Source organism: Empidonax traillii, unplaced genomic scaffold (genome assembly GCF_003031625.1).
Source record: "Empidonax traillii isolate 1590-97213 ecotype Southwest subspecies unplaced genomic scaffold, ASM303162v1 scaffold168:size1726349, whole genome shotgun sequence".
NCBI classification, from domain to species: Eukaryota; Metazoa; Chordata; class Aves; order Passeriformes; family Tyrannidae; genus Empidonax; species Empidonax traillii.
Genome location: NW_020955361.1, coordinates 1250663 through 1275187, shown reverse-complemented (window position 1 = coordinate 1275187; position 24525 = coordinate 1250663). Strand labels below are relative to the sequence as shown.

Here is a 24525-nt window from a genome sequence, read left to right as displayed (position 1 = left end):
GGGTTCTTTCCAAACATACTAATGACAAAAGTGTGTTCCTTCTCCCAGTTGTCTTTGGTGCAATCTGTTTCAAATGCTGGGACTGATGATGTCTCAGAACAGTGTAGGAGGGATGCCTGAGCGTGACTGAGACACAGAGTTAAAAAAAAAAAAATCTAAAAAATGAGAGATTCCTTTCAAATAGAAAATAAAATTCAAAGAAGCCATGCCTTGTCTGAAACAAAACAAGCCAGCTAAGTTTGTTGTCTGGATTATTAATTGCACTGGATTGTTCAGCTGTCCCGAAAATGTCTCTTTAATCATTCACTGAGTCTGAAGCCTGGGTCTCCCAAGACCACGTTCTGATCTCTCACATATGGTATATCAGACCATTCATTAGACCCACTGGTCCAGTCACATGGAAATGATGTTCAGACTATTTCTATCCATATCTGCTACTTTTCTTCCTGAATGTGTCAGTCTCATGATGAGGGCAGCTACTCCAGCTGATACAGACACAATTGCTGATTGCAAAGAGAGACACTGCTGTGAAAATAAAGAGAAATGGGGGTTATTTTTGTCGTGGTTCGGGCTTTGTGAGGCATCCCTGCTCTGCAGAACCACAAATTCCTTTGTGGGAGGAAATTTCCGAGATCACAGGTGCTAATCAGTGAAAAGCAGATGAGTGACCTTGGGAACAAACTGAGGGACTGGGATGCACAATACTTGGGCTGAACTCCAAGGTGAAGCAAAAAGTTCCGTCAGGGTTGTGAGATTCAGTCCTCAGCTCTCAGCACTGTGCTGTTCCAAAAGCACAACTGCTTTGTTTGGGTGGTGAGATGGAAGAAGGGACTTGCCTTGCACAGTGGGATGCAGGATTTCTTGCTCTTCCCTCTGAATGTTTGATGGTGGCAGTAAGAGAAGTGAGGAACAAGGCAATCTTATTCAGGATGGCTGTAAGCCAGTCAGGGGAAGACCCTCCCAGCTGGAGGAACAGAGCTCAGAGGGAGCCCAGCTAAGGATGCAGTAAGCTCACATTTAGGACCCTGCCCCCAGCCACACGTGCAGAAGGTTCAGCACTGATGTCTACCAGCAGAAACCAGGTCAGGGGAATTCCAAGCAGAGCAGAGCACTTGCCAGGGGACCCCAGAATGTCACATCCAACTCCTCAGCTTGCACTTGGTTGGGGAGGGCAGGCAAGTGATGTGTGAAGTGCTGAGTTAGTATAAATGTCACAGCCAAAGGTCTTCAGAGTTGGAGTGACAACAGGAGGAGACGTTAGTGCCAGGAGTTCTGACACAGAAAAAATGCTGTCACTGCCACCACCTCCAGCTTGGAGATTTATTGATGGTAACTTGGGATGTGCCACAAACAGGGGTGATATTAAATGAGTCTGACTGTCTCAGGGGCTAAGTTTTACAACCCAAAGTGTGAACTCTCTCTGTCTCACTGAGATCCCGAGGCTTTTTCCGGCAGCTCCCAGGATATCATTAAGTGCTCTCCAGAGAAGGGCTCGAACACGAGAGAGCCCTCCCTGTGCAGCACAGCACCAGCTGCTGAGGACAGACACAGAAACCTGCCAGGGAACTCCTGATGCAGATCTCCCAGGATACTGCTGCTACCTCGCTGAGCACACAGCCTCCCCCACCACGGCTTTGTGGGGAAACCAGAAATTGTCACGCAGGTGTCCCCCAGTACCAACAGTCTCTGGTGTCAGAGGATCTGACCTCAATGCCAGCAGTTCATGCTGGAGAAAAACCTCCCTGTGGCTGTGCTGTGACTGCATTAAACCTGGTCAACCTTGGCTGAGATGCCCTCTCAGAATGGCCTCTGCGGCTTCAGAGGTCAAACCCACAGTTGCCTTCTGGAGTCACTGGCCACAAAGGGCCGTGCTATCGTGCAGATGTTTCCCTTCTGCTCTGTAAATGCACCTGGGTCTGCAATAGTCCCTTTCTGATGAGGGTTTCCCATGGACAAATAACACATTTTATCCCAGAAAGCAGCAATATCTTCAGCAGAGCTCTGGTGATACTAATTTAATTTTTCTCTGTCAGTTCTGCCCATCAAAGGTAAAGCAGAGACCAAGGGCAGAGCACCACACGGTCACAAGCCATGTTCTTCACAGTTTCCCTCATCAACTCATGGGTCTGGGGTAAAATTATCTAGTTTGGAGAGCTCATAGGTTATTTCAGGGAAAAGGTTTATTTTGGTGAAATTCCTGAGAAGCCTCCTTGCCCTTCTACCCTCATGACCTTTCTCTCTGCTCCTCCAGTCTGCTCGCAGTTCTCCAAGGGCGTCTATGCCATCTTTGGATTTTATGAGAGGAGGACTGTCAACATGCTCACGTCTTTCTGCGGGGCTCTCCACGTCTGCTTCATAACGCCAAGCTTCCCTGTCGAAACGTCCAACCAGTTTGTCCTCCAGCTCCGCCCAGAGCTCCAGGATGCCCTCATCAGTGTCATCGAGCACTACAGCTGGCAGAAGTTTGTGTACATTTATGATGCTGACCGGGGTAAGTCACAAGTGTGTGGGAGGGTTACCAGGCAGTTCAACATAGTGCTCTAGAGGGAGACTTTGCCTCCAGAAATCCTCTCACTGTGGGTTTCTGCAGGCTGAGAGGGTGGCTAAAGGAAGGGTCAACCTATGCCTTCTCTGTTCTCTATTCCTTTAATAAATATCCATTTTTGCTGAAGGTGGGTGTTGACCTACATGAAGCATCAGCCTGACCCAGCATGTCTGTGTTCATGGAGCCAGGTTTGAGCCCCATCGACATGAGGGAAATACTTGATGTGTAGATGGTTTGAGTTTGAAATGGTGAAATTGTTTATATTCAGTGTCCCATATTGAACTGGTCTGTCAAACTCTGAGTTCCCAGTTTATAAATGTGAATGGTTTCGCCTAAGCCCACACTCAGGTGTGAAACGTGTCTGGCACGTAGCTTGAAAACCTCCAAGTCCCCTGTGTTAGCACACGTCAGTTGCCTATGCAAAACAATAAAACCTTTATTGAGTTCTTGAAGTTATTAGCTTATTTTCTAAACCACAAACAGGGCTAGTGAGCTCATTGTTCTGTGATTCAGTCTTCCCAGGTCTCAGATGCCTTTAAAGCATCCAGGTTTGGGGGCTGGAAGCCAAACAGACTTGTGGAGGACAGGGTGGAGGCAAAGGTGATTCACAGCTCTGTCCTGGAAGTTATTATTATCCCTTGAAGGGACAGGATGACCTTTAGGGACAAGAAGATGGTATAAAAGCCTCATACCTGCTTTCTGTTGTCCCACATCATGGGCACACTGAATATCCCAAAAAGACTGCCACAGGCAGGGATTCCAGAGCAGTGCTATGTGAATCTCCCCTGGAAGGCTGTGAATGTAATTTATGTAACATAATTTTAAAAATAATGGTTTTCTCTCTGATGACAGAGAGAATGATGCTGAATATGATTGTGTGTTTTGATTGCTGAGGGTGTCCCTAACTCCAGGAGCACACAGCCTGAACAGATCAAAGACAAGAAGGAAACTATGGCCAAGAGAAATCAAGTTGTTTCAGTAGCGACAGACAGGAAAACGGGGATTAGAGTTCTTATCTGAATCCCACAGCAGGGCCTGATCAACGAGACTGATCTGCTGATTACAAAGGAAAACTAGGTTTGGAATCATCTGTAACAGGACAGAAAAAGTAGCACTCATTAATTCTAGCCCAGCTGAGTTTGGGTAAAATCTAGACTATTAGCTGCTCTCTGTAGTTCTGCTGCACTGTTGTGACTTTGACTCCAGCCTGGCCCGAGGCAGCTGCACAGGCTGTCAGGAGGATGGAAAAATGTCATTGTACAACTAAAACCTGGCTCTTCCCCCTCTCTTCCCATCACAGGGTTGTCAGTCCTACAGAAAGTGCTGGACACTGCAGCTGAGAAGAACTGGCAGGTGACAGCCGTCAACATCCTGACGACAACAGAAGAGGGCTATCGAGTGCTCTTCCAGGAGCTGGAGAAGAAGAAGGAAAGGCTGGTGGTGGTGGACTGCGAGTCTGAGAGGCTGAACATCATCCTTAACAAGGTGGTGCTGGTTTGGGCCTTCTGAAAGGGGTATTTGCACATGGAACAGGAAGGGTTGTTTCTCCTGGAGAAGTTCACCTTCCCATTCTTGCCTGATCCACATCTCACTGTGGCTTTCATTGCATGTGGTGTGTGTGCACCGAGCTGGCTGCCGAGCTTGCAGATATTCCTCTGCCGTGTTACTGTGGAAACTGTAAAGCTGTATAAATACTAGAAGCTCTCATGTATTTGTGCCAAGTGAGCCCCACTGTTCCGTGTTCCCCACTTGTCTGACTCCTTTGCTGAGCCTTTTTACAGGTCCTTACTCCCCAATGAGTTTGCTTTGTGCTGATTCCTCCAAGAGGTGTTCACAAGATGAGGCACCTCCTTGTTCTGCTGAGTTTTCCTACAGTTTTTCCACCTCCTATGAGTTAGGGTGGAGGTGTGAATTGGCCCTGCCAGACTTCTGGTCCTCCAGCCTTCAAGTGCTGCACCAAATTCTCACACCTGTCCCAGCAGGACAGAGAGGGAGAAGCTTTATGGTACACATGTAACAGGAGCGCTGTCTCCACTTCAGGCTAGGGCTCACCATCATCCCAGGGCCTCCAGGCTGTAGCAGGATTGGATATTTTCAGCTCTTCTCATGCCTTGCAGTAAGAGCCATCTCCCGGATGCTTTGTCAGCTCGTGGCCACGTGCCAATAGGGTGTGCAGCAGAGGACCCAGCAGGTACCTTGTGCGCCCTGCCTTACTCATCCTCAATCTAGATAGGTCACCCACTAGTGCAGACTCAGATTTTCCCTATCTTCTTTGCTCCATGCCTTCCTTAAGGCTTTCTCTCAGTCCTGAATGTGGAGTTCTGTGGACAGGAGACAAATGCAAGCCCACGGACAGGATCAGCCCAGACTTGTGCCCCCTCTTCAACTCCAGCCACAACACCTTTCTCCCACACACCCACATCCAAGTCCTTCCCCATGTGGGGCTCAAGTCCCACGTGGCTTAGAAAGGGTCCCTCAGTGCCACACAGCCACTGCACTGCAATTCCCACTGTTTTATTCCTCATAATCAGCTCAGTCTTCCCTCGTGCTTCACATGTCTCCTTGTCTAAGGTACCTGTCATCTCCTGTCTCACACTTCAGCTGCTCACTGTCTGGGGCAGGGGCTGACATTTCACCAGCTGCACGGCTCAGCGACGAGCACAATCCATCCTTGTTGGATGTCTCTGGGTGCTACTCTCTTATATGTAATAACGGAGCAAATAGCAGGTTTTAACCTCAAAGTAAAGGTCGCGTTCATGAAAGAGAAAACAGATTATTTCAGAGGGTAAAGTCTCCTCCCTGACCATGGAGCAGCTGCGGTTGAACAAAATTTTTGATGGGATCTAGGCAGTAAATTTTACTTTTCTGCAGGTTTTCCTATACGGTGAATCGGATTTCTAGGGTTAAAAGTGTTGGGTTTTTAAGCCTGGTTTGTCTAACAGAAAGTTGAGTTCTGTAGTCAAATATTGTCTAGTTTTCCTGATACAAACAGGAAAATAAGTCTTTTTTTTTTCAGACTTCTTTATATAACTGGAGCACACGTTAAACTTGGATATAAGAAAAGATATTTGTAGAACATTAAAAATCTAGATATTGTGATTATTTGTTTTGCAACGCTATAAAAAATATCAATTCCAGTGGAGAAGAGATACAACATCGCATTTTCCTACAATAAAGACAGAGAATTCCAACAGACATCTGTGCCTGGGAGGTCACTCTCCGGTGAGGAATAGGTCTGTGAACAACTTTTTCAGACCTGTGTAGTCCATTTTCATCCTTTTTTGCATTCTTGATCCAAATCCACTGGGATTTCTGAGAGGAAAGGTAGTTACCCCAGTGTGAGCAGGGGATGCGAAGGTGGTGTTCGGCTCATTATCACGTGGAATTCAGCTGGGACTGCAACTTGAACTGCCAGCCAGTCTCTTAGCTCACCCCACTAACATCCTCTCTGGGAATGTTCTGTGCTGTTTGCCTTGTCTCTCTGAGTGTCTGAGGTGCTCCAGAAGCTTTTATCCTCTTCCCTGACAAGGCTGTCTCTGTCTCTCAGTGGCTGTGGATTTGTGCTCCCCGGTGAACGGGAGAGCTGGGGATGGCTGTTTGGAATCAGTGCCTCTCCCATGCACACTGGTGCTCGCACACACTTTTCATTTCTTCTCTGTACACACGACACAAATAACACCACTTGCTCCAGCCAGGCAGTCTGCACATTCTGGTGACCGTAGCTGTGGAGGAGCCAGTGCTCCCTGTGTTAATGCAAAGCAGGAAAATGACCTGATTTACTTCTGGGAGATTTCTTTGTGTCGTATCTCAAGGGTATGATTTATCTTTGCCGAGGTACCTGTCATTTGTGAGCCAGGCCTTGGTTCAGGGCAGGTTATCGTGGGGTTGTGCTGTGTAGCCTTAATGGGATAAGAATGCAGTGGGTTGTGTTCCATCAAAGCCCTGCATTGTTTCTTCCTTGTCTCTCATTAAAATGAGTAACTGGAAGTTCTCCTCTGCCAGTGTTTCACTCTGAGAGGATTTCTCTCTAATAGATGTCAAACTGGCACATTAAGAAGTGGGTAATGAAACCTAGGTGGCCCAAGTGAGCTATCAGCATGCAGCCCAGCACAGCCTCTCACCACAGCCAGGATAAGTGATAAATGCTATTATAACCTCAGCTTGCTACTGCTGTCCGGACACATTAGGACTGAGCAAGCATTTTAAAATAAATTAAGATCACAAATAACTGTGTAAAACACAGGAAACAAGCCTCATAATTCAGGTGGATGGGCTGCAAGATTAACAGCTCAGGGAAAGCTGGATAGCAGCCCTCTGCGGTTCATTGACTCTGACACCTAATAAAATAACAAAGGAGAGTTTGGGCAGAAGGAGCCAATGCCAGCTATTGTTGACACGGGAGAAAAGGGGAATTGGATTGTAATTCTTAGACGTCTCAATGCACTGGAGATTCTCCTTCCCCCTACAAGGTCTGGGACTTTCTGCAAAGGTCAGTCTCAGTTGGTGAATGGAAGGGGACAAGTTGGGTCTGGTTTTGCTCCTTAGATCTGGCAATGGAAGGTATTCAGAGAAACTACCCATAATGAGGTGTGTATCTTCATAGCTTAGGTATATAGAGTTTTTTTCTGAGAGCTTCAGACATCTCAGCAGAAGACAGATCCCGTTCAGGGAGCCACAGGGCAGTGAAGCTAGTGGAGCTGGCACTGGCTGTGTAAGAAACTGCTTCTAAATGAAGCCTTCATTGGAGTTAATTGCCACCCCCACGCTAATGCTGAGAACCAGATGAGTTTTATTATGCATACAAGAGCACTTCATCAGAGAAGGGCTAAGACAGATGAACCAGTTGCATAGAGCAAGTGTCAGCTCATTTATAATCCATTTGAAAATCCCTAAATGACTGCTCATGATAATCTGGGAGTGCTGTCCCATGGGAAGGATCAGTCTATGCCCTCATCTGACATTTCTCAAGCACCTGCTGCCAGGCTGGTATCAGAGAGAAGTCCTGGGTAGACTGATTTCTGGTTGAGTCCAACTCAGCAGTCATTTTATGATCATTCTGGCTGTGAGGATCTTTCTGGCCTCACTGCAGTCTGTGCAGATTTTGCCTGAGCGTTGGCAATGCAGGCAGCAATTCAGAATCAATTCACATGACGGTGGAAATAAGAAATGGTGTTGCCAGCAAAGAAACCTTATGGAAAAAGCACAGTTCTCTCAGAAACTGGCAATTCTTGTGCTTGTACTGGTTTTGAGGGCATGTTGGTTTGAGCTTTTTTTTTACTGTTTTCTTTCTGTATGTAGAGTGTCTCAAATGCAGATGGTATCTGACTCTAACAACCTAGGAAGAATTCGACAGTGCTGCTGGAAATCAATAGAGAGGAATTTCAATGAAAACATGGAATCAGCAAGCATAATAGAATTTTGAACTGTATTCTTTCTGTTCTCTTTTTCAATAAAGGAAAAAGACAGGGACCATCTGATGAGTGCCTCTGTCCCTTCAAACCACAGGCAAGCCTGCAAGAGGCAGAAAGGAAAATAAAGGGAAACTTCTCCAGCTAACATAGAAAAATTCAGTTATTACAGTTCAGTAAGCAATTGTGTTGATGAAAGAAAACAAAACCTTGACTCTGCAGGCGTCAGGGAGAAAGGAGTAAGTGGCTAAGACCATATACTGGGACACCATGAACAGGAATATATAAATAATCTTAATGAACATGCAGAGGAATCCTCTGTAGCTTGTCCAGACAGTTTGTTCTGGAAATGTGGTTTGAAGCTACCTCGATGCACTAAAGGAGAAAACTTCCTGTCATCTCACCCAGGTGGGTGTCTGGGGCAGGGACCATAGCTGAGAGGATGTGCAAAACAGCTCTCTAGTCTTGCTTGGTGTTTCAGCTGCTTTCATAGTACATATGGACTCTAGCTTCCCACTTTTTGCCTTTGATGTCTGAAAAACGGATCCTGTTTAACTTTTTCCTTTTTTTAAAGTGCTATTTCAAATTTCCCTGAGCCCATAAGAGAGAGACTGGTTTGGTTGTTTCATTTCCCTGCCATAGAATATTCTTGGGGATCTTATCCTGTCTAGTTTCAGACTTGCTGCTCAAATAACATGTGATATCATGGAAAGCTCTTTCCATCCTCCAACAAGATTGTGAACTTTTCTTTTGCTATGTCTTTTTGTCCACAGCTGAACAATCTCATCAGGGAAAAATAAGAGGGAGAAAGAGCAGATAACTGAGGGTCTTCTTCCATAGTTGATCTCTGCTAATTACCTTTCTTTTATGTTGCAGATAATCAAGCTTGAAAAAAATGGGAATGGGTACCACTACATTCTGGCAAATATGGTGAGTTGCCCTCACTGGTGTTCATTTTTAGCTATCTCTTGTGTTGTAAAACAATATATTTATGGTTATTGAGATGAACACCTGTTTTCTCATATACTTTTTGGGTTAAAAAAAATACTGAAGTCCTTGTGGAGTGTTTTCTCTTGAGACACCAAATTTATCTGCAGGGTATCTCCGAGTGTGCTGGGGTTTTGTGGTGATTTGACCTTGACTGGATGACAGATGCCCACCAAAGCCACTCTGTCACTCCTTCCTTAGTGCTACATTAAATCTGACTGTCATGGCTTTAAGGAAAGAATTGGCTCTTTAAGGAGACGACTCCCTCTTTAATGCAGAGGGTGCTGCCTGAGGACAGAGCAATAATGGACAGCATCAGGGCCACCTTTCTGGATCAAGTCTCTGAAGAGGATGGAAAATTTTCATGCCTAGGGGGTTTGGGAGAGAAAGAGAGAGAGAAACAGCCTCAATCCATAGGGTAGCTGGAGGTTTTCCACTGCAGAGCTCCCCACCTCTCCTCCCCAGATGTGTCCATCCATTCAGGGAGTTGCACAGCAGAGGATAGGCTGGTGTTGGCAGTCTGGGGCTGAGGCTGTTTCCCCCGGGGAACCCTGTGTCCGTGTGGGGTGCAGGCTCTGGACCTGTTCTTCCCACACAGAGCTGCATCTGTGAGGCAGCACGTCAGCCCTGGGGTAATTAAACTTTAAACTACCAATTAGTCAAGCAGTTGCTGCCCTTCTCCTTCTCTTGGTCCCAAGATAACTCTCTAATTTACAAGGCAAAAATGGCCACATCATTACCCTGCCATGCCCTGTTCTGACCCTGCACTCTGCGCTGGCCGCCTACCGTGTAATTACAGAGATAAAAATGTTACGTTGTGCAAGGGGAGACATGCAAAACCGTAGAGCAGCCAATAACTTTAGTTGCTAATTTTTAATAAATTATTATTTGCTGTAACCCAGGTCCTGGATGTTTATGAAAGTCCCTTCATTAAAGTTGAGCAGGAAAGTGAGCTGGAGTCGCTGGAGTGTGCACTGTTCTGCACACCCACATGGAAGGCTGGATGAAAATATCACCTCTCCTCTCTGTGCAGTTTCATTAGGATAAATACATTAAAAACGTGAGGTGAACTAACACTCAGGTGCTGCAGTTTTGTAAGGACATTTCCCTCTGTCTTCTGATACCACATTCTCCCACTTCTAGCAGGAAAAAGCACACCTGTCTCATCTGTCGTGTTTTCTTAGCCTTTGCACAAATGCTGAGAGGACAGAGCTGGCTGGAAGAGTCTGCATACTCAGCCAACAGGGATTATAAATTATTAACTTGGAGCAAAAAGGCTTTTTATTTCCCCCACCCCTCTGCAGGGAGATTCTGCCTCCCACTGCAGCTCAGTGGAGGGGGCTTTGGGTCCCACAGGGACCACCAGAAACCACTGTCACCAGCTGTGTTTTTCAAGCAGCTTTGATTGACGAGAAAAGGAGTGAAAGTAATTCAAGCTTTACCTTTTGACTTTCCTGCTCCTTAAAACCTAGCATCACACAAGAGCCAAACTAGAGAGAGGAACATAAAAAAAAATAAAAAAGAGTAGCGGATAATCATGGAAAAAAACTATTTAAAAAAAGAAGCCTAGCACCCTTCAAGGTTAAGAAACCCTTTCTTTCCAGGACAGAACAATGTGGGCAGGTTCAGGCACCAGCAGCCAAATCAGTTTCTGTGATGTGCTGCACCCACACAAAAGCTACTGACTGATCTGTTCAGCAAGGAGAATGGCAAAAGGACCCTGAAGATCCCATGTTTCTGAGGCCATAGGCCAGCAAGGAAGGACAGCAAGATTCCCTACATGGGGAAGGCCAGGGATGTCATGAGGGAGTGTCAGAACGAGGGAAGTCAGCGTCTGGCAGGGTTAAACCCTAGTGCAGATGCTCTGATCCAAGAGATCACAGAGGGTTTTGCCCTCTCCTAAGGACATCTCGTCGCTGGATTAGAGCCCCCAGAGGGTGTAACGTGCTGTAATGTATTCCCACTGACTCATGCACATAGTGGCAGACCTTAAACACCCCCCATTTCCCCCTGTAGACACGTCCTGAGATGACAGGGCTTGCACTGCCCACACACACACACATGTACCCTCATGCACACCCTCGTGCATGCCTGGAGAACAGCCCTGGTTTGTGGAAATGGCTCATTCTGGAGCACTGAGTCGTCAAGAGAATAAATTAAGAGCTAAAGCCTGGAAGTGTCAGGTTTTCAAATGAGTTATTTTTGGTGCCCAGTGCTGACTGATGGAATCCTGAGTTTAGGACTGTCACCCTTCATGAAGATAAGGTCAAGGAAGTCCTCAGCTGGTTTGTAGCCACCAATTTACCTGCAGGAGCTGGAGCAGGGGGATGAATTTTCAGTACCTACCTTTTGCCTAACCTTCTTGGATACGGAAAAATGGGGACACAATTATGGAAGTTACACATTGGAAGCAAATATTGGGAAACATTTCTAGACAACCTCTCTTAAATTCTTAGTTTTAGCTGTACGTTTGCTCAGAGCCATACTCAGCCAATAAATAAGCAGCAGCACAATACATCCCAGTTACAGCAGCTTCAAACTGGTGTTGCATCATGAATGCAAAGCAAGTGAGTTTACAAGGCAATGCACAGGTTGAAAAAGGTCTAAAAAATTCATCTACAGGGGCATTTTGAAGTGGAGGAGTTCCCTGTCTGGTCACAGACAGTCCATGAGCAAAGAGGCGATGCCTTGCATTAATCACCGCGTGTTTTCCCAGCAGTTGCTGTCGGTGAGCTGTAGTAAAGTACTGAGCAGAATTTGACAAGTAGCAGCAAATGAAAGCTGGTATTTCCTAGCAGGAACAGCTTTCTTTTTCAGTGAAATTGCTGTTGCCAGGGTGAGACAATAATATTTCTGTGTTCACAAACAAAATGAAACCATTCTGCACCTTAGGCCATGGGCAAACATCTTTCTCTAGACCTGCTATGCCTGCTAAAGACACAATCTGCCTTTTCTGCCCAGCCCTCCCTGTTCCATGATGGTCTGTCTGCAACGTCCTTGCCAGGGAAAAGGTTTCTGCGAGCATCCCTGCTTCTCCTTGAGGCAAATTTGGCCCTGTTCATGGCTTTTGCAAAGTCATGAAATCCTGATCCTCAACCAGTACTGGTTAGAGTTATCCCAGTTAGCTTTTACCAGCTGCCAGCCTGGATATTTGTTAGGAGTACCAGCACTGGGGGTTTGCAGTTGTCTCTGCCTCTCTCTTCCCCTCGGGAACTCAGAGAGATTTGGTGACTTTAAGAAGTGTTTGGTTTTGTGAGTCTTATTTTTCTTAGCTTTGTTCTCAGCCTTTGAGATCATCAGTCTAGCATCCACAAAGGAAATAAAAAACACAGTCAATACTATCAGAGGAGCAAGCTTAGAAACTTCTGGGATTCCTTTCTTTTGATGTTCAGGCTTTTTCCCCATAATCTTGGCTTTGTGCTTGCCCTATGCCATGGATGTGAGATGACTACTGCCAGTAGTGGGAGAACATCAGCTCTCTTAGGCAGAGAAAAATCTTTGTCTTAAAATAAGAGCCATTTGTGTGACATGTCTTTAAATGAAAAGTATGAAAGATAGTTGCCACATATGGTGTTTTAGCCTTTTTTTTTCTTTCTTTCTTTCTTTCTTTCTTTCTTTCTTTCTTTCTTTCCTGGTGCATTAGTCCAGGTTGTTCTTTTAGCAAATGCTCTTTTTTTGAAGATGAATAGATAAGTGTATGAGATTGCTGATGCTAGGGGTAGTAGGGAAAAGTAAAGATAAAAACATTGCTGATTAGCCAAGGTAAGCACTTTCTCCTGTGCTATTCTCCATCAGCGTGTGTCAGCACTGAGATAGGCCATGGACAGAGTTTTTCTCTGTAAACAGTTGTGGTGGTGGTGGAGGTTATCAGCACAGCACAGTGTCACACACTTTGTCAGCACAGTGGCTTGTGCAGGAGTCAGGCAAGATGTGCTCTTTTGATTCAGTTCACCTGTGATTTAGATGGGCATCTTTGATTTTTCCCCCCTGAAAAATGGAATGAAGAAAGTCTGCACCACCAGGGCTGAGACTCATTATTGTGAGACCAACTCCTGGTGCAGACAGTGAAGAAGAGGTAACCTGAGCTGGTCATCCAGAAGGATGTTCCCACACCCCTGGGGAGCAAAGTTCTCCCCCCCCCCAGGCAGAGATCATCCCCCCTAAAGCAATGCAGCACACCTACAGCAGCAGCACGTGCTGTGACTCTGCGGGGAGGGTCTGTCGTGCCTGTGCTGGGCACAAGGTCAGTGTGACATGTGGCACTGGCCGTGTGTCGATGGCTCCACTCGCTGCACCAAACCACTGATTGATCTTGCCTGTAGCTAAAATGCTGTGGCTCTGTCTCCCAGCACCTCGAAAGCTGCCACGTTTATTTGAGTTGCCCTCAGTTCTCAATACTGTCTCCTGCCCTCGGAGGTGCTGCTGACTTGCAGTATGAGTATGGTCAGCAATGTTCATGTTCATATCACTCACTGATGGGAAATTCTCTTCTGTGGAGTTTCCAAAGGGATGTGTACAGCATCCCCTTCTTGTCCTGGTAAGATCTCACGATGCCTGCTCTTGCAAAAATTGTATTCTTATACTGGAAAAAGATTTCCTAAGTTATTTTTAGGGTTCTAAAATTATGCCTGTTAGACCTTTCCTCTTTCAGAGGCATTGGTGCAAGTAGGCTCATGAGACAAATTTATTTTCTGTTCAGAGTAAGACAATGTAATATATCAGTGAAACTTCTATAATCTGCATTTCACTTCCAAACAGCTTTTGAGTCCTAATTCAAAGATTATCAAGCAGAAGAACCCCATATAATATTATCTCATCTGAATCACTGATAGTAAAAGACACAGCAGTGCCCTGAATTAATTTTTGCTTGAACTAGTGTCTCATATAACAGAAAATTATCTGGTTGGATACAAAAATTGCCCACACAGGAGAATATGAACAGCAACCTTGGGAGGATTTTTGCAGTAGTTAATGAGGGCTCAAAACATGAGTGACTTACTGTGGCTTAAAAAAATCAGAGCATCAGGTGAGCAACTGACAGATTATATTACAGCCATTGGAAGGAAAAATGTGTTTGTTTAAATTTCAGCAAAAGGGTGTTAAACTAACAGGTTTTCTCAACCATTTGCTGTCTCCTAATCCATTACCTCAGCTCAACTGGCAAGTGGTGATGTGTAAATCCATAATATCTTCCTCATGGTGACTTCACTGGTGCTTTTTCTAGTCAAAAACTGCCTAGCTTCAGCTTCCTCCACCAGATTTATGCTTCTGTTTGTTAGACAAAATATTTCATTACTGATGTTTTGGTCCTTGTAAACTGTGATCAGGTCATCCCTTAATCATATATTTGATTGAAGCTCTGGCATCTGCCATTGCACAGCATGTTTCCCAAACCTTTAAATCAGCTTGTGTGCTGAAAATTCTCCGTTGCACAAACATCCACCTAGAGCATCCCTCCTTCTGCCTGCACTGAGCCTTCCAACAAGATGTGGATGATCTTTTATATCCAAAACGTGTTGTGGCAGTAGGATTGGGCACTTGCAAATAGCACCACAATGAAAACCTGCAGAGCTGTACCAAAGAAAAGTTGCTGTTCATCTCCAGCCCCTTGTCCTTGAAGCCTCAATTCTCACCCGGTTTGGTTTGCTTTGTATCCACAGACAGGACAAAACACTCCCATCAAACTGCAGAACTGGGAAGCTGTCTGATGGTGCCCCTTTCTCCTGTCTTTCTTTTCCCCATTTTTCCACTTACTCCTAAATTACAGTGAGGACTCACATGTTTTGCTGCCACAATGAGATTTGACACATTAATAACTCTGCAGAGGAGAAGGCCTCTCCCGCTGGAAGGCAGACTGGAATGAGACTGGAGCAGATGGGCTCTTTTTTGACATACCCTCCTTTTTAATACAAAGTGATGGGAGTGAGGAATGATGCTTCACTGCAGAAGTCAAGCTTGAAGATAATTTGGTATATTAGGGATGCTCTGTCTGGAAACACTCAATTTCTTGCTCCCTGCAGAAAGTCACTGGTGTACTTTAGAATGACAGGAGCCACTTTGTATTCACTCAGCTGATCTACAGCCATTCAGAAGCAAAAATTTTGCTTTGCAAAGTTTCTTATAATCATAAAGTCTGCTAGGAGGAAGCAGTCTGGCATTGCAAGCCATGCATGGATAACATCTAAACAGAGCTGGGCTAGTTTCCTGATGCTGCCACAGGTTTCTGTGGCACCCACCCAAGCTCAGGATGAATTGCTTAAATGCTTTTGGCTTGAAAGGGAATATTTCAGTGTGCAACCTATTATAGAAAAGAAAAAACATACTCTAGGCTCCTCATCCCAGACAGAAAGGGACTTTAAAACCCTGATACTCCTTCCTGGAATGAGGGGACTATTTTAGGTTCAGCCAACAAGCCTCTTCCAGACAATTAAAGAGAAAGGGGCATTTTCCCACTGTCTTTCAGAGCTGAGCCTTACCGGTCTTGGGAGCAGATCTGGAGGGCTCAGAAGACGCAGAGGGAGGAGACAAAAACAGCAGTGTTTCTCAGGAATGTGATAGTCTTCAAGGAGACTCCCTAATGTCCTTTCTCTCAGGAAAAGGCAAGACTTGGAGCACAGGCACAGAGATTTTAGGCTGTGCTGTGGGGTGGTTTATGAGCCGCTGAGCTGGAGCTTCCCCGGAGCTCAGCCCTTGCTGCCACAGCTTCAAAGGCAGGATTCTACTGCAGGAGGCACCTGCAGGGAAAGTGCCAGCAATTAATATGAGCTTAGTGAAATACAAAGAGAATCTGAAGGTGTGGGGCAGCAGCTGGCTGCCTGTCAACGCCCGACTACGGAGGTGAGGCTGCAGCATTCCCAGGGGCTGGGATGATGTTCCAGAAGCAGCAGGGCTGCCCAGTGTCATCAGCGTGTGGAGAGGGGGCAGAGGTTTAGAATGGCGAGGCAGTGAAGTACGAGGGTGAAAGGAGAGATGCAGAGAAGTGAATGATGCTGGCAGATTTGAGGAGGGTCATGCACAAAGGGACGAGGCTTTCCCTACACTGGCAGCTGCCTGCACTGCCCACTCGATGTCCTGGCTCCTCATAGTGTCCAGGGTATAAATAAGGAGCTGGCTCATTTCTGGAGGGACTTTCTTTTCAAAGCAGATCCTTCATGGACCACTTAATCAAGATGGATTCATAAGGCCTGTTTCAAGTCATCAGTCTTCCTGAATTATGCATTTCCTTTGATGACTGAGCCCACAAGCAGTGGAGAGGAATATGAATGTGTGACTTGCTGACACCTCTCCCAGCAACTGAGGCAGTGAACAGGACAGTAAAACAACCTTTGGCTGAAAACAGCTTTCACTTTAAGAACAGCATAAAGAACAGATGCATCAAGGAAAGCACAATGAGGAAAAATCCCTTTCTAGGACTGGCTTCTATTTGAAGCCACAAAGGTCCGTGATAGCTGCCTATATTATTTCCTAGCAGCAGGACTTCTGCACGTAATCACCCTGTGAGGTTCATTAATGCAGAGAGGAGCCCATGGTATGGGCTAAAGAGCAAGTTTCCTCCTTTGAACCGAGCCTGGCTGCTGCTGGAACAGTGTGTTGCAGGTGCTGTGAGTCAGAGCAGGCATGGAGGAGGGAGCCGCCTCAGCCCATCAGCACGATGGGCACAGATTTTTGTGGCTTATTGTCAGCCTGCTAATTTGATGGCATTTGGAGAAAGCCAGGCATTTTCCAGGCATCTGCAAGGCAGGAAGCCGTGTTCTCTGGTTTGCTGGGGTGATTTTGTGAAGTCAATTTAAGTCGAAGGGACAGCTAATCCTGCAGTACGGCAGGGGATGGGCTGGCTGGCGTGGTGTCCCTTCCAGCCTGGTTGTGAGGATTCCCAGGGATAACTGTGCCTGTAGAAGTGTTGTTTCCTCCTGTGTACCTACATCTCTGGGGCCCTTGGGAGCTCTGTGTTGCCTCGGGGTCCTGCCTTTCCAGGGGGACTGGAGTGTGAGTTCCCTTATTCCTCCTCTTCCTCCCTGGGGGACAGGCAGTGCCCTATAGGGAGGTGAAGGGTGAAACCCACATATTCAACAGATACATCCCAAATGCTTCTGGTGTAAAGTGCTTGAAGAGAGTCACACACAGCCAAATTTCAGGGGCTCAGCTCATTTCCCTGAACAGCCCAGACATGTTTTTTTTTCCAATATTCACTGGCAAATTTTTGAAATGATTTCAAAACCGTTTGATCACTCCCTGGGACCAAATGGAGTGCACCGTTCCAGCACTGTTCACTTCTTGCTGCACTTGGGTGGATGACAGAGGGAAGCATTTCTGGGCTGTTTTTTTCCCAGACTGGTTGATACTTAACATACTAATCCAAAAGCACAGCTGTTGCCCCTCAGTCGTGGGTTGCAGCCTTTCCTTAGACAATTTTTAAGAATTTATTTTCTGTTTCCCAAATATGTTCAATTGAAAACTAAACAAAAGATCCCTTCTTCTTTTTTTTTTTTTTGCAATATGTGTCTATAGTTAGTACAAGGTGACAGATGATTGATGACTTTTTTACTTGCAAATATTGTAATTCTCCTGTTCTCCTGTTTCCTACAAGCAGACTGATATTCCAAAAAGACAGATAAGCATATTGAATTCCTGCTGCTACTTTGTCAATAGAAGCATTTTCCAAAACCAGTTTGCATAACACTTGATATTTTTTTGTTTATGTGTTTCCCAGCAAGAATTCACCTCCTCTGGGAGTTATTTTCTAAAATATTTGACCCCTGGATTTCCCCGTTCATTGACTCTCATGTTCCCCAAACCTGCTCTGTGCAGATTTCAGTGGTGCAACGATTAAAATTCCTTTGTAATTAGGACCACTCCTATAATGTCCTTGTACTGGGGCATGTGGAGGAGGGATAGCAGTTGAAAACAATTATTTCAGAGGTTGATAACAGCCAAAATGCAAAGATGTCTTCAAGGTTAATGATGTCCTCTATGGTCCTAACTGCCTTAAATGACTGGAAAATCTTTGGAGGTCTCCACACTTTTTGAAGAACCTGAATTCTGCCAAAAAGAAGTGGGAAAAATAGTACAGTCTTCAGGAAGAAATAATTCTTTTCATCTATTCAGATTATTTCAAAATTTTATGCAAGATGAATCCCAGTGAATATTGTTGAATATTTGCTTCAGTTTCAGAATGGGGTTTTTTGGGGAAAAACAGTTAAATATAGCGGTTTCAACCTCTGCTGTCTCATCACTGATGTCATAACCTTTTTTTGGCTTTTTCTACTTAAATCTACATGCTGAGGGGGCTTAATATACCAGCCTTCTTACTCATACTCTGTCGTGAACTTGGACTTTTCTCCATGCCTTTGTAGGTCTTCCAAGGAGGAGCTGGTGGCACAAACTTCAAGTTGCTCTGTGGTAGTTTCTTTTGACAGATCCTTTTCCCCTGAGTGTCTCCCACGAGCAAAATGTCAGCGTAATTTGGTCCTAGCCATGAATAACCAGTTGGCAACCTGTGAGGTCCCTCTTACTGAACCTTAGGAGCTCTGCATGCCAAAAACCACTCGGCCTGAAATGCATTAAGATGTCAGGGACGATTATCCTGCTGCATTTCCTATTCATTCATCACAGCTCTGGTTTTCTTAAACCCCTACGCTTAGCAATTACAAACAGGATTGATGTGGGTTTTACCAGCGTTCTGAGGAATATGTACACATAAATTTTTTTTTTTTTTTTACCTGAATCACTGCACTTTGAAGCAAAACAAGTCTGTTTAGAGCATCTGTACACCAATATCTAACCCTCAGATTTGTAAGTGGATGCCAAATTGCCTACAGAAAGCTGAAAGAAAAAAGTGTAGAAGTCTTTAAAGATGTTTTTTAGTTACTTATGACTCCCCTGGTCTGACACTGATGTGAGAGGGCAATTTAGACTTTTCCTTGCAAGGTCTGTTTCAAAAACAAGTTTCCATGTAAGGTCTTGGTCCTGGCTTTGGAAGTTAATAAGCTCCTTAGCTCCCTCCACCCATGAACAGAGGTTCCATGTTGGGAACCTGACTGATGTTTCCTGGAAATGATGTGACTTGGCTTTTTTAACTCACACTGTCATCATATGTCTGAGAACAAGCAAGGGGGAGAAAACCAGTGGTAGGCTGAGAAGGAGCCTGAGGAGAACACACACCATCAGGGCAGCAGAAAGGCAGAGCTCAAAAAGCTCTTCCGCTGCTCGAGTGATTGCATTGTGACACTCCTCCCACTCATTTTCCCTTGTGCATGAAGGTTGCTGATGGTACTAGTTCCAATAATTGTCTACATCTCTTGTGTTTGTACCCCAAAAGAAAAGGCACCAGACCTCAGCCTGGCCTGTGTCCCCCACACACAGCAGCCCAAGCAGGAAGGCAGAGCCTCTGCTCAAGCACCCGCTCTGTGCGAGGGGGGCACAGCAAACAGTTTTCCACAGCAGCAGTGCTGCAGGGGTGGGATCAAAGCTGGGACACCAAGAAATGACCTCTTCTTCATATTGCAGTGTGTCTCTAATTATTTTTTCCCCTCTGACTCAAGAGGAGTGACTAATTCTGCAGTGCCACCCTGATCAATACACACGTGTATTTGAGCAAGTGTGTTCATCACATGCAGTGAGAAGTAGAGAAGAACAATAAAGAAATGAAAAAAAAAATGTATTTTGTTAGTGATCTGAAGTCTAAAAAAAGTACCTTTTTTTTCCTCCCAAATTAGCAAATTCTATACACTGTTTTTTCTAGTAGTCAGACTCCTTTAACAAGCTGTAATTTCTTGATCTGCTGAAAGTTCATTGTTCAGGCTTGGTTTTTCCCTGTAAACTACGATTTGAAAAGAAGTAGCTTATCCAGTGGTGAATGAGAGCATAAAAGTTAGGGCTGGGTGAAGAATTCTGTCTAAAAGTTAGAGCTGGATAAAAAATTATTCTTAATGTATTTCATAAATTTTATTCATTTCATCCAAGCATTAGTCAGTGCATTTTTCCATTACTCTGATATCTTTCTTGCATATGACCTGTTGTTAATTTGTCTCCTGGAAACTTCAGGATATGTTCAGCTCAGAGCCTGTGAAAAAAGCAAATTCACATCATGGTCAGGGAAGTGGTACCTCTTTGAGTTAGATGTTACCTCACAGAGGGAAAAGGTTTTTCCTGAGCTGTCTGCCACATTCATAGATGGGCAAAATTTGTCTTATCCACCCAGAGATGTGTTCCTCTGATGAGCTTCTCCTGTTTCTCTCCTGTACTAGGGATTCATGGATATTGACCTGACCAAATTCAGGGAGAGTGGAGCCAACGTAACCGGCTTCCAGTTGGTGAATTACACAGATACTGTTCCTGCCAGGATCATGCAACAGTGGAGGAATAATGATGCCAGAGAGCATCCACGTGTGGACTGGAAGAGGCCAAAGGCAAGTGATGTAAAAGAACACGTTTAATTTTGAGTCCATCTGGTTCTGTTAAAATTATGCTCACCTCTTTGTGATCACACAGAGCTCTTTAATCTCACTCTGAGAAACTCTCAATGTAATTATGAACTGGTGCCTCAACACTGTATAAATTCTAGTAGGCACCAGTTACTGCCTCCTAAGAAACACACAATTTAGTGTATTCACCCTGTCTCCCAGTTTTTACCTTCCTCAAAGCTAAGAATTAAACAACTCATGATGTTCAGTATGTAAGAAACAAAAAGCCTCATTAGCTCCTTAACCTTTGACTTGTTTACTAGGCATCCAGTGATAATAAAGTCTTTCCAGATGTTCTTTTTTAGCATTTCAAATCAGTGTGTGCAACAGAGGGAGAAAATATTTTAGTTCCTACACAGAAGGCCCTGAAGCTATTGAGAGAGGGGTGGAGGGGGAGGTTGTTTTTTTCTCTGTTTGACATTTGAAAACAAATACATTTGCGACAAACACTCAGCAATAGAAATGTTAACTTTAGAATTATTAGTTCAAGAAAGGTGCAAACTAATAAATAGGTAGGAAATCACAGGAAAAGGAATTGATTCTAATAGTTACTCTAATGGTTCATGACAAGAGTTTTACACTGATTTCTGTACAAGTTTCTGCTTGAATAAGCTCATCTTTTGCAGAACTTTTGCAGCCAGAGAAAGAGTTTTCTGGTCTCCGTCTGTTCTCTCTGAAAAAATCTCTTGTGTCTTGATTTCACCTATCTCACATTTACACAGTATAATGAGTTCCTCAAAAGTTCGGGTCACTGAATCTAATTAATCACAAAGACTTGGGTAACAGACAAACACCTTTTAAGGCTGAGCCTTCTTTATGGAGTGCAACCTGACTCTGCGCCAGGAGCTTCTCCTTCACTTCCCAGTTGCAAAAGTAAAACCAACTATTATGAGCCAACAGGAAAGTGGAGATTACAGGGAGCAGAAGGCAGTTGAACTTCATAGGTGGAAGGGTGACAACACCCAGGGGCAGCTCACCCTGATGGGCCTTGTCCCACTACTCTTCTCTTTCCAGTACACGTCGGCCCTGACGTACGACGGGGTCCGGGTGATGGCCGAGGCGTTCCAGAACCTGAGGAGGCAGAGGATCGACATCTCCCGCCGAGGCAACGCCGGGGACTGCCTTGCCAACCCAGCCGTGCCCTGGGGGCAAGGCATCGACATCCAGAGAGCGCTGCAGCAGGTTTGGAACCCAAATGATGTGTGCTCGGCTGAATGCAGCCTGTGGGTGGTTAACAGCAGAAATGTTCACAGGAATCACTTGGGATGAGGAACTGATCCTTCCACATTAGAGCCAGGTCTCCTAAAAACCTCGGGGGTGCACCCAGCAAACTGCTTTTCTTGGTAGCATCGGATGTGTCCTTGCCTGCTTTAACTTCTGCTGATGTTCTGGGACGGAAAAGCCAAAATATTATTCCATAAAATCAAGGATCCTGATTTTTATTTTCCCCTCCCTCAGACACAGACCTGCTCAGATCATGCTTTTTGCAGATTCTTTAACTCTCCATGAACTCGGCTTCAGTTCCAGGCTGCTAATGAATGCATGTGAATTTTGCCTTATGTGTTGGCTGTCATCGAAATGTTCTCAAAGTGCAGATTATAGCTTGTTTCATACTGTGAGGATCCATAAAAGTCTTAGTAACAGCCACTTAGATAGTTTATTCCTCAGATCTGATAATCTTTGTTTTTTCATCCTGCATAAAAATTTGGATTTTTGAAAAAAAACAAAAATATGATGTGAAACAGCAATAGAGGAAAAATACTCTACACAGGTAGAATATTTTAAAATTTCATTAAATTTCAAGGCTGACATTCATTTCTAGCATTTTTTTTTCTATTTTTTTTTTTTTCTGACAGAAATAGATGGTTTCCTTGAAAATCGTGCTAGTTCAGTGTTATCCAAATGTGGCTTATCCCATCTTCTTTCCTTAACTGGGAAGAAGGCAAGAAGAACAACATTAATTTGGATTATTTGTATCATATGTAAAGTTCCCCATGTATTTTGTTTTGATTTGGGTTTTGCTTACTGATAAATAACAATTCCTCCAAAGCCAAATCTTGCATCTGATTTGATTTTATTGCTTGGATTCAATTTGTTCCCAAGCCTGTCACTGACTTTCTGTATGACCTTGGGCAAATCACTGTCATAGCTTCTCCAAGCCCTTATAATAAAATCAGCCTCCCTGATGCATTAGGGAGATCGGTTACCTAATAAACATGAAATACTTGGAAGTCTTCTGATGAGCAATAGCTTCTCAAGCATTTTCCTTTATTGAATTTATGAGAATAAGATATCAAAATTAGACAGCCAGAAAATACAATTTTGTGTGTGTGTTGGATAATCTCCTCTGAAGTTTCCTCATCTCTTCATTAAAACAAATTCAAAAGTCTTAACTCTTCAACTGTTGTGACTTTGGGCAAAGAACATGAAGAGCCATTTGCAAAAGTTGCCTCTGTTGAAAAGTCATAGTTATAAAAAGGCTTGACCATTTCACTTGTGATGGTCAAAATAAAAGGCTCTGAAAGAGGCAGGAAAAGAAGCCTCCCAACAAAATTTTAACTATGAATTTAATAATCATGCAGCATTTAGTAATGTAGCAGGAAAGAGGCAGATGGAAATAGAAGAACTTGAGATTGAAGGTTTGAGTTATCCTTTCTGTAAAGACTCACAAATAGGGCAATTTTTACAGCTGTTCACAGCGGGCTTTCTCTTCACCTACCATTTGCTAATGCCTAAAATTTTCTAAGCTATTTAAATGCAAAAGGTTTTTCTACTTACTTCTGCTCAAATGTCTGGAATAAGCTCTCAGATTGCCTGTTTAGTACAGGAAGGAACCATAGAATCATAAAAAACATTTAGGTTGGAAGATCTAAGATCATTGAGCCCAACCACTAGCCCAGCACTGCCAAGGCCACCACTAAACCATGTCCGGAAATGCCACATTTACACATCTTTTAAATCCCCCTGGGAATTGTGACTCCACCATTTGCTTCCCTGGGCAGACCCTTCTGATGCTTGACAATCTTTTTTGTGAAGAAATGTTTCCTAATATCTAATCTAAACCTTCCCTAACACAACCTGAGGCCATTTCCTCTTGTCCTGTTGTGTTACCCGGGAGAATAGACTGACCCTCACCTCACTGTAACCTCCTGACGAGGACTCATGGGTGGCAGGAACAAAAATGAAAAGAGCTATGAAGCACTCTTCATTTTTTAAAAAGAAGAAATCTAGCCTATTTCAGCACAGTGTGTGTTGTTAATAATTATTTGGTTTTTTTTTCCCCAGGAGAGTTCTCACAAAATATTGCTTAAAAGCAACACACTGAGGTTTTGGTTGTACTTTGAAAAGGTCATAATCGTTTTGAGTGAATTCTTTTTTAAGTATTCTTCGGTTATCAGACCTAATAAGCGGATAGACAGTCCCTAACTGCTGGCTAACCCTGTAAACCAGAACGCCACAACAACATCCTGCTGCTCCAGGTTTCCCAGCAAAGAGCCCAGGCCCATCCATGTCTTATACACAAATGTGCTTAAATGCTCCGTGTCTCTGGTTGGCTTTACTGGTGCTTAGCACTGCTGAAATCAATCCTCACTGTATTTTGCACTGCATTTTTGCATTTTGCATTTACCATCAGAGGATGGGAAGCGATGGAAAAGCTGTGCTGCATCCTTGCAGCATGGGTGGCAGGGATCCCTTTTGCCGTTTCAGTGCCACATGGAGATCACAGGATTAAGATTTCATTCATTCAGATAGAAGAAACTGATGCTGTACAGCTGCCTTTTAGTGCATATAAAGCTACAAAACACGAGCACCTGTGACCTGAGCTTCAGAAGGGGTCAGAACTTGAAAAGAAAACCAAAGGAGACGTGGAAAAAAAGCAGGCTTGGGAGTGCTTAAGACAATGGTGCTTTTCCAGTGCATCTATTTTTTATGGGCATGTTGTGTCTTGTGAGAAGGGAAAAGCATGTTTCTCCGAATGTCACCAGGAATACCTCTTGACGTGAAAGAGCTTCAGAAAATACTGGCAGATGTTCCTTTTCATGACAAACCTTTGTGATAATAGCTGGAAAATGAACACGTTTTAAAGCAGATTAATGACAGGGCTCCTCTGTAATGAAATACC

At 44.4% G+C, this 24525-nt stretch overlaps 1 protein-coding gene across 7 annotated transcripts in view; it reads left to right on the top strand.

Annotated features, from left to right (window-relative positions):
* GRIA1 (glutamate ionotropic receptor AMPA type subunit 1) overlaps positions 1–24525 on the top strand; it is a 120871-nt gene that overhangs the window by 55179 nt on the left and 41167 nt on the right. For 5 of the 7 annotated variants that reach the window (XR_003571424.1, XM_027885616.1, XM_027885615.1 and 2 more), the window contains 5 exons: positions 2252–2491; positions 3846–4033; positions 8830–8883; positions 20187–20348; positions 21417–21584. Coding sequence is in view for 6 of the 7 variants with exons in the window: in XM_027885616.1 (XP_027741417.1) it covers positions 2252–2491; positions 3846–4033; positions 8830–8883; positions 20187–20348; positions 21417–21584 (812 nt within the window). In the remaining variant the exon portion in view is untranslated. The remainder of the gene's footprint in view (positions 1–2251; positions 2492–3845; positions 4034–8829; positions 8884–20186; positions 20349–21416; positions 21585–24525) is intronic. The other 2 variants (XM_027885619.1, XM_027885618.1) reach the window with 1 other exon arrangement.